Below are 12,930 nucleotides of genomic sequence, written 5' to 3' on the forward strand. Positions count from 1 at the left end.
AACTACTATAGGGTCTGGAGTCATCTAGGGCACTCTTCCATATGGTCTTCTGCTTCTTGTCCTCTTCCTCCCTCTCCGTCTCCTCTTCCCCTCCTCCTCCTCCTTTTTATTTTAAACAGTTTTATTCAGATATAATTCACATACCATACAATTTTCCCATTTAAAGTATCCAGTTAAAAACAAAACAAACAAAAAGTATACAGTTCAGTGGTTTTTTTAGTATCTATACAGATCTGTGCAAGCATCACCATGGTCAATTTTAGAACATTTTCATCACCTCAAAAAGAAACTCATTTTGAGAAATGAGTGAAGGAGGTACAGATTATGAAATAGAAATTTTAAAAAAGGGAGAAAGAAACTCTGTATGCTTTAGCTATCACCCTCCCACTCCCTCCTCCTGCCCAGCCCTATGTTTTATCTTCTGTCTCTATAGATTTCCATGCTCAGGACTTCTGTATGAATGGGATCATATAGTATGTCATCTTTTGTGTTTTCTTTCATATAACGTAATGTTTTCAAGGTTCATCCAAGTTGTAGCATGTCTCAGCATGACATTCCTTTTGAAGGCTGAATTGTGTGGTCTTTTAAAATTTCCTTCTACTTGGTTGATGGGGGGTGGGAGGGAAGGGAGGGTGGGTGATGGGTATTGAGGAGGGCACCTTTTGGGATGAGCACTGGGTGTTGTATGGAAACCAGTTTGACAATAAGTTTCATATATTGAAAAAAAATAAAATTTCCTTCTACTAAAGGGTAAGCATTAGTATTTTATTTTATAATTTTTTTAATAAATTTTTTTTAAATGTTTATTTTTGAGAGAGAGAGAGGGAGCAGGGGAGGGACAGAGAGAAAGGGAGACACAGAATCTGAAGTAGGCTCCAGGTTCTGAGCTGTCAGTACAGAGCTCAACGCAGGGCTGGAAATCTCGAACCGTGAGACCATGACCTGAGCCGAAGTCAGACGCTTAACCGACTGAGCCACCCAGGTGCCCCAGGATTTTATTTTTTGAAAGACATCTTTGCTTGCTGAAATCAAGGAGAATCTTGGCTCCCTGTTTTTGAAAGAGCTTGAGAAGCAAGATAAAATAAAATGGAATGAGCCTACCCTGGAATATCTCTATGCTCCTGATGGCATCTCTTGCATTTACACAAGAGAGAGAGGAGACACAGAGGCCATAAGTGACTTTCCGAAGTGACCAAGTCTGTGGCTGAGTGAAGACCAGATTCCTTTCCTCCATGTGCCAGCCTCCAGATATTTGAAGAAAGCTTGCATACCTTTTCCTGCTCTTTTTCTCTGAGGTTTCTCTCATCTCCAGACTTTTCTACTACCTCTAGACTTAGAAGATAAGAGTGTTTGAAGGTACCTTTAATTTTTTGTGATCTTAATTCTCATCTGATTCTTGAGGTCCCTTAATATTCCTGTCAAGTCTCTGAACTTGAAACCTTTAGAGTCTGGACGCTCCTCACATGAATCATTATCTAGATCCCTCCTTATCCTAGTCACCTTCCTAGTTCACATCCCTCTTCAGTATGGTGCTTATTAAGACAGATGACCAGGGAGCCAGAATCACCTATAGACTAAAATGGTCTGGACTGGTAATTTGAAAAGCTCCCTGGCACTTCCTCCCTGTTCTTTTCTCAGGTAGATTCTGAATCTTTCTAAGGAACCTCTCTTTCAGTCACTGTATTTCTTTTGCTTTTTAAAAAAATATTTTTTTTTTTTTTTTTTTTTTTTTTTAAATTTTTTTTTTTTTCAATGTTTATTTATTTTTGGGACAGAGAGAGACAGAGCATGAACAGGGGAGGGGCAGAGTGAGAGGGAGACACAGAATCGGAAGCAGGCTCCAGGCTCCGAGCCATCAGCCCGGAGCCTGACGCGGGGCTCGAACTCACGGACCGCGAGATCGTGACCTGGCCGAAGTCGGACGCTTAACCGACTGCGCCACCCAGGCGCCCCAAAAAAATATCTTCTTAAAGTTTATTTATTTTGAGACAGACAGCAACAGTGCAAGTGGGGGGAGGGGCAGAGAGAGAGAGAGAGGGAGAGAGAGAGAGGGAGAGAGAGAGAGAGAGAGAGAGGGGGGGGGGGAGAGAGAGAGAGAGAGAGAGAATCCCAAGCAGGCTTTGCGCTGTCAGTGCAGAGCCCAACGTGGCGTGCAAACCCACAAAACCACAAGATCATGACCTGAGCCAAAACCAGGAGTCGGACGCTTAACCGACTGAGCCACCCAGGCACCCCTGTTTAGGATTTATGGACTCCTGTTGGACCATGTATTTAATTTCTCATAATAAACAAACAAAACTGAAAGAATTGATTTGGTACATGTGAGGAAGTGATCTACGGTTACAGGAAGGGAATTATCCTTGAAGAAAAGGCTGTTCCTCATACAAGAGAGAGTTGCTGATGAAGCGTTTGGTCCTGTGTTGTTATTTAGCACATTGTGGAGGAACTTTAACTTCCACTTTGGAACTTTTTTAGAATTTCCCCAGCTTCAGTTTCTGTAGCAGAGCAAAATTTAAGAAGGCGATAGATTTCATTGTCCTCATTTACGTTGAGGCAAAATTTGCTTAGACTTTGTATACCCGTCTCAAGTCACACCATAAGTGGGTGACCAAGTAGGCTGTGATATTAATGAGTCTGAAACACTAACCACTTCCTTTTCAAGTACTTTTGCTCAGAGGAGTGTGTGTGTGTGTGTGTGTGCACGCGCGTGCAGGGTGGGGGTGGAGGGGTTGCCAAATGTAACACCAGAATCCCAGGGATGAGATATTTTCTGTATGTTTTCCTTATAGAAGAGCTTAACCCCTTAAGTGTTTTTTAAATTTAATTTGTATTTAAAAATCTTTATTTTAAAAGTTTTGGATTTATTGAAAAACTGTGAAGATAGTAGAGTTCTCATATACTCCTCACCCAGTTTCCCTGATTATTAATATTTATACTTTCCTTAATGACTAGAGGTCTATTAATGCCCAGTAGATACTGCGTTGTGCTGTTAACAGAGGAGCAGGTGACGGTGAGGCAGGATCCAGGGTGTAAAGTATACTCGCTCCCTCAGTGACCCCAGAACTTGTCATTTGAAATTGTTGGTTTGCTTTGGATCGCTGTCTCCTCATAGAAGTGGCATACATTGCTCATGGGCACGGGGTCAAGGGATTATAAGAAGGGCTGCTTTCCTAAGTCAGTCAGTGCTCCAAGAGCTGAGTTGCCATCGAAAGAGTACTTATTTTGTTCTCAGAAGTTCTCTTCTCTCTTCCTTATTTCCTTACCATCTATTGGAAACATCACCAGTGGCTTCATCGCTAATGTATGAGACCACAGCCAGCCCTGTCTGAGATCTTATTCTCCTTCTAGCCCATTTGTAAAAATTGTTGACATGATATTTGCTAGTGTATTTGTCTGCATGGGTGGGGGGGTATTAGTGGCTACTGCTTTTTATTTTTGCACTTTTTTTTTTAAATGTATTTTTTAATGTTTTTGAGCAAGAAAGACAGAGCATGAGCAGGGGAGGGGCAGAGAGAGAGGGAGAGACACAGAATCTGAAGGAGGCTCCAGGCTCTGAGCTGTCAGCACAGAGCCCAACGCAGGGCTCAAACTCACGAACCGTGAGATCATTACCTGAGCTGAAGTCAGATGCTCAACCAACTGAGCCACCCAGGCGCCCCTACATTTAGAAGAACATTTACCTCAGAGGAGAAGTCAATCATGTAGAAAAGAGGGGCGGAAAGAAGGTAAAAGTATTATGATGCCTTAAATCTACTTTTCTCAGGGTGAGCTCCATAGTTCTGGCGATTTGCCAATATTATCCCTTCCATAGTCCTGAAATTATTTCTCCATTGAGGTACAAAGAACTATGTTACACAGAAAAAAAAAAAAAAAGATCAATCAGCAAAGATTTCATTTTATGGAAGGTTGTCATCCTGCCTTCTATACATTAAAATTTTGTGTTTAATCTTCTTGAGCTTTGGGACCAGTGGAAGCATGCCTAAGATGGACGGTTTTATTCACAGTTGGGGAAATAGACGATGCTCAGAACTGAGTCTTCTGTAGAGCCATAAAGGTCCATGGTGTCGTCAGAATTGCTGACTGCACCCCCCCTTTTTTTTCCATGTTGCCTTCTAAACTGACTTCTTCTAAAATTTGCACACCTCCCCTTCAAAAGTACTCCTTGACTGATCAATGTGCTCCTATTTCGAGTCTGTTGGGTTTTATGTTAGCAATGGATTAGGGCTCCAGAAAAGCAGACACTCCAAAAAGAAACTACAAACTTTTTTTGATTTGTTACTTTAAAAATTTTGGTACAATTATCCTGGGGGAAATGAGAACAGTGTTGGGTTAGTATTAGATGTCATTGTTTTTACTCTGAATGTGGTGTTCATGGGACGGGAAAGGGGAGTCTTCCCGTGATGTTTTCAGTGTTTACAGCCTCAGGTCTTGCCCCAGTCCCTCCTCTGGCCTTTCTGCCGGGAACCACTCAGTAAAATGTGGCCCAGGGGTAGTTTAATTGTGACAATCCCCAACTTAGATGATTCCCAAGCTTCACCAGACTTGAGCCTTCACTGAGTGGGAGGAAGGATCCCTGTTGTATTGTTTTGTATCATATTGTATTGAGGATGCTTAGAGATTCCTCTGTGCTCACCCCTTCCAACTCAGAGACCAGTTTGTTGAGTTAGTGGGCGATGAGGCTTCTCAACAGTAGTAACAGCTATGTGAAGAGACAAGCTTCTTTGAACTTTGGGTAGTTGGAAGATATGCTTTAAGACTCATAAAATTCTTGACAGAATCCCTGATGGGAGGTAGCAGGTGGACAGATGAGAGGACTGGATAGGGGACCAGGGGACAACCTGAGGTTCAGTCCTGGCTTTGTGACTAATAGGCTCAGTTTGAATTGAAGCAAGTCCCTTCATCTTCTCAGATGAAATGTTTCTTTTATCTGTAAATGAGGAGTTGGAACTAAGAGATTCCCAGAAGCTTTTTTTAACTCCCTGCTTCTCTGAGGCTTTGGGCTCTGTTCTGGCATTTATGCTTTATGAGAAGAAGAAGGAAGCCTATGTCACAGACAGGTATGGTGAGCGACACTTTACGAATGGTTTTATGTTGATCAAAGCATTAATTCATCCACGGTTGCTGTTTACATTAACGGTTTCTATTTTTTTTTTTAATTTTTTTTTCAACGTTTATTTATTTTTTTTGGGACAGAGAGAGACAGAGCATGAACGGGGGAGGGGCAGAGAGAAAGGGAGACACAGAATCAGAAACAGGCTCCAGGCTCCGAGCCATCAGCCCAGAGCCTGACGCGGGGCTCGAACTCACGGACTGTGAAATCGTGACCTGGCTGAAGTTGTACGCTTAACCGACTGCGCCACCCAGGCGCCCCTAACGGTTTCTATTAATGTGAGGATGATGACACCAGGTACCCATTATTGGGGGTTTACCACATGCTAAGCACTATGCTTCACACTTTATATGAAATATCTAATTTAATTCTCACAAAACACTGACAAATATTGCCATTGTATTTCCGTTTACTGATGAATAAACTGAGGTTTAGAATATTTAAGCAACCTGCCCAAAGTTGCACAGCTAATAATTCACAGGGCCAGGATGGTAACTGTGGCCACCTGATTGTATACCTGTGCTTATAACCACTGCATTTAGGAAAGAGCCAGGTTCTTCTGCCAAACTGTCTGAATTCAAGTTCTGACTCTGCCGCTGTGGACCTTGGGTAAATTAGGTAACCTGCCATACCTCAGTTTTCTTATCTGTAAAATGGGGCTAATGGTATTACCTACCTTACAAGGTTGCTGTGATGATTAAATGAGTTTGCTGGGCAGTGTTCTAGAAGAGCATCTGGAACCTAGTAAGCTCTGTACAAAGAGCTTGCTGTTGCGGTCGTCCTCCCCCTCCTCGTCACCATCTTATACTGCCTCGGCTGTGGATGGAAGGGCACGCATCAGAAGTGACGGCTTATGTAAAGATCTGAAAAGGCAGGGTATATTTGGGCAGAGACGGGGCTGGAACACAGGCTCTAAGTGGGGAAAGAGGTTTGACAGGTATGCCAGGGGCAGACTATGAAAGATTGTGGGTGCCAGGACCCCGGTCTGGGTGGTTTATGTTGCAAGTGATGGGAGCCCTAGAAGGAGCAGGTATGTCAACATGCTTCTGTGCCTTGTTCTTGCTCAGGGGCGGTTGGAAGTTGTGACATCCTCATCGTCTACGGCCCAGATGCCGAGGAATGGTGCCAGTACCTCCAGGACCTCTTTCTGTCCAGTCGGCAGGTCCGTAGCCAGAAGACGCTGACTTACAGGCTGAGCCCCGAGGCCTCCTTCTCGGCCAAGGACCTGAACTTCTTCCTCAGCTCGCGCTGCATCGTGGTGCTGCTGTCCGCGGAGCTGGTGCAGTGCTTCTGCCGGCCGGCCCTGCTGCCCCTGCTGCAGAGAGCCCTCCATCCCCCCCACCGTGTGGTGCGCCTGCTCTGTGGAGTGCAGGACAGCGAGGAGTTCCTGGACTACTTTCCAGACTGGGCGCACTGGCAGGAGCTCACCTGCGAGGACGAGCCCGAGACCTACGTGGCGGCCGTGAAGAAGGCCATTTCAGAAGGTAAGGGTGTCTTCTCAAGTAAAGATAAGCAAGCCCTAAAACAATGACCAGTCCAGGCCCCCCCACCACCAGACATTTCAGATGACACAGACTTCCTGCTTGTAAGCCACTTCCATTTTATTGTCACTGACCTTAAGATTTTTGTTGAAAATGTGCTATTTCGGATAACATGTTTATAGAGAAATATCCTTCTCAGTTTCCCGCTAGCCTAGCTTCTGTCTTTTGCCCTGTTTCTCCTTTTAAGGTGGGACAATTCCGATCCTCTCTGCCGGGGCTAATGATTTCAGTGGCCCCAGGAAGTGTGACATACACTCCGATTAACAGTAACGGAAGACGTGCTCTGGGATGGAGGCCTGTCACAGCTCTTCTTCCTCTTTTGTTTTCTATTTTTGCCCCACTGTGGGCTATGAGTGGGCTTTGTGTTTATCTCTGTTCTCTTGCCACTTGAGATCTCTTATACCTGAGGCCAGCCAAGAAGCCTGGAAAATTATGGGCTGATTTAACTATGCTCAATTATCCCTGCTATGACTTGGGCATTAATTTGGCTCATCCACCCCATCTCATTCGATGAACTGAATCAAGAATTCACTAATACTCAGTGACCTTAAAAAGCTAATATAGCTTCCTAGATACTTTTTATCTAGGACTAAGCTGCTAGCTCTAAACCAATAAATAGACCTAGATCTTTCAGCATCGTGGGATCCTGGCTAATTTGTAATACGACTAGTGTTAATATGAAAGATGTCTCACCTGAAATGCCTGGCGCCTGGATAACTAATTCTTCTAGGGTTTGCTTTTCTTGACTTCAGAAGGACACAATGATAGAAAAAGCACATAATTCAATCTTGCATGATTGCAGGTCGTCCCTTTGAGGGATTTTTGATCTGCCTACACTTAACAAAGAACTGAAACACAAATGGTTGTTTCTGTGGATGTGCTTAGGTCAGTGCAGTGCTCCATTATGATCTCGTGGGCAGGCCAGTCATTCAGAGCTCCATGGATGTATTGGCACTGCACTGGCATCTCATGATGAGTGATCTAACAGATGGTTCTTTAAAATATTCCAGTGGTGGGGGCGCCCAGATGGCTCAGTCGGTTGGGCGTCTGGCTCTCGGTTTCAGCTCATGATCTCATGGGCTTCGTGGGCTTGGGTCCTGCATCTGCTAGTGTGGAGCCTGCTTGGGATTCTCTTTCTCCCTCTCTCTCTGCCCCTCCCCTACTTTCATTCCCTCTCTCTCTCTCTCTCTCTCCCTCAATAAAGAAACAACTTAAAAATAAATAAATAAATAAAAATTCCAGTGGTGTTATTTTAAAAACTACATGATAAAAAGGATTCTTTTAACATTGTTTGAATGCATCCAATGTGTAGTGCCTGAAATTGATTGCCTATAAACATTTACTTTTTACTAATGACTCTGGTTCAGTATGCTATGAACCTTTAGCTTTAAGTGTTTCAGGACAAATGACGTGTTTCACAGTGGTGTTTCTGTTCTGAGAACAACTAACCTGTCATCAGAAAGAGATTATTTTAATGGGAGATTAAAATAAGCTTCTTAGTGGCAACTCTGTGGTTCAGCATCAATGGATATGGAGGGACAAGTGGAATTCTGGGAAAGAGAAAGAAGTAGGATGGCTTATGGCTCCAGTATAACTTTCTGATCTGGTGTTAGACTTTGTGAACTTTGGGATTTGAGGTATCCTGTGTGTGCAGGATGGCTTGGGTTTGCTTTTCAGGTACGCTTAGCCTTTTGCTTGGCCCAGTAATGTGGTGCTCTGATTTTTATGCTGGGAAAACTTCTGTAACAGACTCAAGACTCAGAGTCTGGCAGTATGCCAAACAGGACAATGAAGAGGGGTAGGGACACCCTATTGCCTGGCTCTGCTGCTAACTGGATGCCCAGTATTGGGCAAATCACTTACCCTCTTTGGGTTTCAGTTTTCTTCTCCATAAGCGGCAGAGAAGTGGCAGAATTAGACTTGATCTACTATACTTTCCAGGGTTAATAATCTAGGACTCCCCAAGGCCAGAGAGTCTCAAACATTTTTTTTTTAATGTTTATTTTTAAGAGAGAGAGAGAGGGAGATATACAGGCAGAGGTGAGTGGGAGAAGGGCAGAGAGAGAGAGAGAGGGAGACACAGTATCTGAAGCAGGCTCCTGTGCTGACAGCTCAGAGCCTGACATGGGGCTTGGACTTGCAAACTGGGAGATCACAACCTGAGCTGAAGTTGGACGCTTAACTGACTGAGCCACCCAGGCAAAAGTCTCAAACATTTTGAAGCATTCACCTTCTTATCCCATTTCATACCTGCTTTGACTCTCAGGAAGCTTCCAGTTAAAACAATGTTGAAGAACAGTACTACCCCAAGCTAGGTTTCTTATATAATTATGTCCTTAGTTATATTCTCTATAACTTGTGATCATTTATTTTATTTTAAATGTTTCTTTATTTTTGAGGCAGAGAGCGCATGCATGTGCGAGTGGGTGAGGGGCAGAGAGAGAGGGAGAGAGAGAATCCCAGGCAGACTCTGTGCTGTCAGCATCAATACCAACATAGGGCTTGATCTCACAAACCGTGAGACCATGATCTGAGCTGAAATTGAGAGTTGCACACTTAACTGAATGAGCCACCCAGACACCCCAAAATAATTTATTTTAATACTTCTCTTGTACACATGAGGTTTTCCTAAGGTGCCTCAAAATAAAAGCAAAAAATAAAATTTTCATACACCCCTCTACTACACATACTCTACTCTCATAGAAATAAATATATGAAATGTGTAAGAAAGAAAAATCCCGGTGGGAACTGTAATGGAAAATTGATAATGGGATTAAATTGATGGTAGGGACCATAATTATGGGGTTACTGATTATAGGGCTGTTGAAAGCTATAGGGAGAGAAATTTCAGGAAACCTTTCTAACAATTAGATTGTGCAAAGATGGAATGGATTGACTTTGGAGGTGGTGAGTTCCACATCACTGGAAGTATGTGAGTGGAGACTGCAGATGTGGCCTAAAGGGATTCAGCTTTGGAACCGTGGTTGGACCATGTGACCTTCACAGCCTCTTGGCCATAAAATTCCCTTACATGAAATTCCTCTTTTTCACCAGGAACACATTTCTGTTCTGAATCCAGTCTTCCTCCTCAACAGGTCTCCCCAAGGTTTCTAACTTCCTCCTGAAGAAATACTGGTCATGTTCCTACTATGACCTCAGCAGAAAACAGCAGGAAGAAAAGACCTTAATTTATAATCCTTAAAATGTAATCCTTAAAAATGGTAAAGCTCCCAGCATGTGTGCCTTTTGAAAAAAACATGACTACTTGCTAAGATATCCGCTGAGACCATTTGAAATTTAGGCTAAAATTTAGACCATTTAGAATTTAAAGTAAGGCTTAAAGATCAAAAGCTTTAGAGAGTAGAATTGGTAATAAGGTAATTATTCTAGAAACTTAGATTAAATGGGGTTATAGGTAGTCACACTTCTTTTGCCAACACGTTATCTAAATAAGCAATTCTCAAACTTTAACATGTGTGGGAGGACCTGGGGATCTCATCAGTATGCACATCCTGACTCCGGAGGTCTGGGTGGGGCCCACCATTCTGCATTTCTAACAAGTGCCCAAGTGATGCTGTGCTGGTCAAGGGTCCACTGAGTATGTGAGCAAGGGTCCAAGCCCCGCTTCCTTTGCCAGGTCAGTGGTCATGTCCCTCCATTGTGCACAGGCTATTTTCTCAAATCTTCACTTTCTGTAAATAGAAGCACCATCACATGAGGACGACTCCTGGATACCTGTCAGTTTAAGTATAAAATTAGGTCAGTGTTCGGTGCTTAGGCCAATAGACTTCAGGGCAGAGCTCTGGAGTTCTCTTCCTCTGCCCGTACTCACAGATGTGATGTGTGAGCTCTGGTAACTTTTAATTTCAGTTTTCCAGATATAAGTGGTCCTGACATTGGAGTGGGGGTACACTTCCATCACAATCCTTACCGCTTCTTCATTTAATAGGCCTGCTGATCATCATTACTATTCCACTAAAAAAGTGTTTTGGAGGTTTTATTTTATTTCCCACCCCTCTCTTCAAATTTGTCAGCCACCTTAAAATTGAGCAGATGTTTTAATTAGAGCCTTTGGTGTGTTGGAGCAGCCAGTCTGTTTCCCAAGATCTACATCTGTAAAATGATGGGGTTGGACCACATGATTTGGAAGGTTTGTTCCAGCCCCCAGTGCTGTAATATATCATTATAAGTTTTCCAGGAAGATGGCAAATGACTCAGAACACTTGAGCTGATTTTGTGTAGTTCCAAAATGTCTGCAGTGACACATACCCAGTGCATAGAACACTGGACTGTTGTTCTGGATTTTGTTTTTTGATTTATTGGGCGATTATTTTAAAATAAGGAAGTGAGAAAACGTAGGTACAGTACAGAAATTATTTCCTCTTTTAACTGGAGCTTTATTCTTTGCTGCAGACCTCACTGGAATATAAAAATAGATTGTTAGTCTGCGTGGGAAAGGGCTTGATAGGTGATACTGAGTTTTATTTCCACAATCCTCATCGTTGCATGCATGTGTGTATGTGTGTGCATGTAGAGGGAAGGGAAGCACTAAACCTAATTCTTCTAATATTATCCAGTGTTCCACCAGAGACCTTATCTGCTTCTTTATATGCATTGTTTTCTTTTCGCCTCTCCCATCCATCCTCATGCTGTTCGTACTTTAGAAGTTTTGATGGTACCCAAAATTATAATGTATTTTGTCTTTTGTTTCCATCGGGAAAATTTAGATGCCCACCTCTGGCCTTCCTTTGTTGATATGAATGTTCTAATCTGAATATTATACTGGAGTTTAAAAGAAAAACAATTGGATATTTAAAAATGCTTTCAGCTCTTCAAGCGGATTCCAAAATCTCCTCCTGAAATGAAAAAGGAACTTTTTTTTTCTGAAATGAAGTAACATATGTTCATCATAATGTTTAAAAAAATTTTTTTAATGCCTGTAGGTTATTGCCAATTTTCCCTTTTTATAAATAATGTTGCAGTATATCTTCCTGCAGCCTTGTGCCCAAATCTTCGTAAGTCTCCATCGATGTCCCCAGTCTCCTCTCTGTCGAGTTCCCAGAGATGGGACGACATGCCTGCTCCATGCGTCTCCCTGTGACCTGAATCCATGGCTCCTCTTATTACAGTTTTTTGTTGTTGTAGTTTAATTTTTTTCTTTCCCTTTATGCCTCATTAAGTCAGTTATTTTCATGTGCAGTTTCTCTTGCAGAGATACTCATGGAGAGCTGCCATGCACTGTTCCTTCCCCTTACTGAAAGAGCTAATAATAACACGAATGCTTCTGTGACTGTTATTAAGTGTAATACAGCGGACACTTTATGTGCACCAACCCCCTGACCCAGATGGTTTTATTGCCATTCCTCAGATAAGAAAACTGAGGTTCAGAGAGGTTAACTGACTTGCGTAAAGACCAAGAACAGCTCTCTTTGGAACTGAGGGCCTTCAGACTCTAGAACCTTCAGGCTCTCCACATTGCCTTGCTTTCCCCCAAGTCTGCTCTCACCGCCCTTCTTTTCCACGTGGAGACAAGAGGGATGAAGAAAGCTTGCGGAAGAATCAGGGACAGTGAATCTTCCCCGAGTTCGCTAGACCATACATTCACAAGTGAGGCTGGGTATTGGCGTTGCCCTTCTGCTGTGTTTAAAGTGCACGTGCGTGGGCCCCCACCCCAGAGCTGCCCAACCAGAATCTCAGGGGGGTTAGAATGTGAATTTCAACAAGCCTTGCTGTTGGTTCTGCTGCACAGCCATGTTCTGGAGGCTCTGCTCCATGCCTGGTGCCCTGTTAGTGCTCTGGTTAGAGGAGAAGTCAGTGGCTCCGGCCCTGTGGGTTGTTTCGAGGCAAGTCACGGGGCACACGTCTCAGGAGCTCAGAGCTTGGCCAAGGCGAGATTCGCTTCCGCGTCACAGGGAGCAGCCCTTAGAGAAGGGAGGAGAGTCAGACCCTTGTAGCTAAGGGGAAGTCACCGCACCCTCCTTGCTTTCCTCAGTGCGGTGGCCTTACCGATGGTAAGTCATTTACTTCTGGGGCTTCTGTGGTTCCTTGCAGAGGCCGAGGGGAGAACTGACCTTTGGCCTCTTGAAATGGACTATTTTTGTTCTGCTGTTCTTCTGCCTCAAGGCTGTGGGTGGTTGGACTGCTCTTTCTCTGCTGTGGGTTAACCACTCTGCAGTTGGCTCCTGAAGGCTCCTTAAATGCCTCCTGCAGAAGGATGCTTTCTTCAATACAGTCTTCCCTTTTTACAATAATCTTTGATTTGGGGAAGAAGATCCCCGG

General features: G+C 43.5%; 1 protein-coding gene across 1 annotated transcript in view; it reads left to right on the top strand.

Moving 5' to 3' along the window:
* Positions 1 to 12,930, top strand: part of PIK3AP1 (phosphoinositide-3-kinase adaptor protein 1) — a 119,869-nt gene that overhangs the window by 2,254 nt on the left and 104,685 nt on the right. Inside the window, exon 2 of the mRNA XM_030335585.1 lies at positions 6,178 to 6,594. Coding sequence (XP_030191445.1) covers positions 6,178 to 6,594 — 417 coding nt within the window. The remainder of the gene's footprint in view (positions 1 to 6,177; positions 6,595 to 12,930) is intronic.

This window comes from Lynx canadensis, chromosome D2 (genome assembly GCF_007474595.2).
Source record: "Lynx canadensis isolate LIC74 chromosome D2, mLynCan4.pri.v2, whole genome shotgun sequence".
NCBI classification, from domain to species: Eukaryota; Metazoa; Chordata; class Mammalia; order Carnivora; family Felidae; genus Lynx; species Lynx canadensis.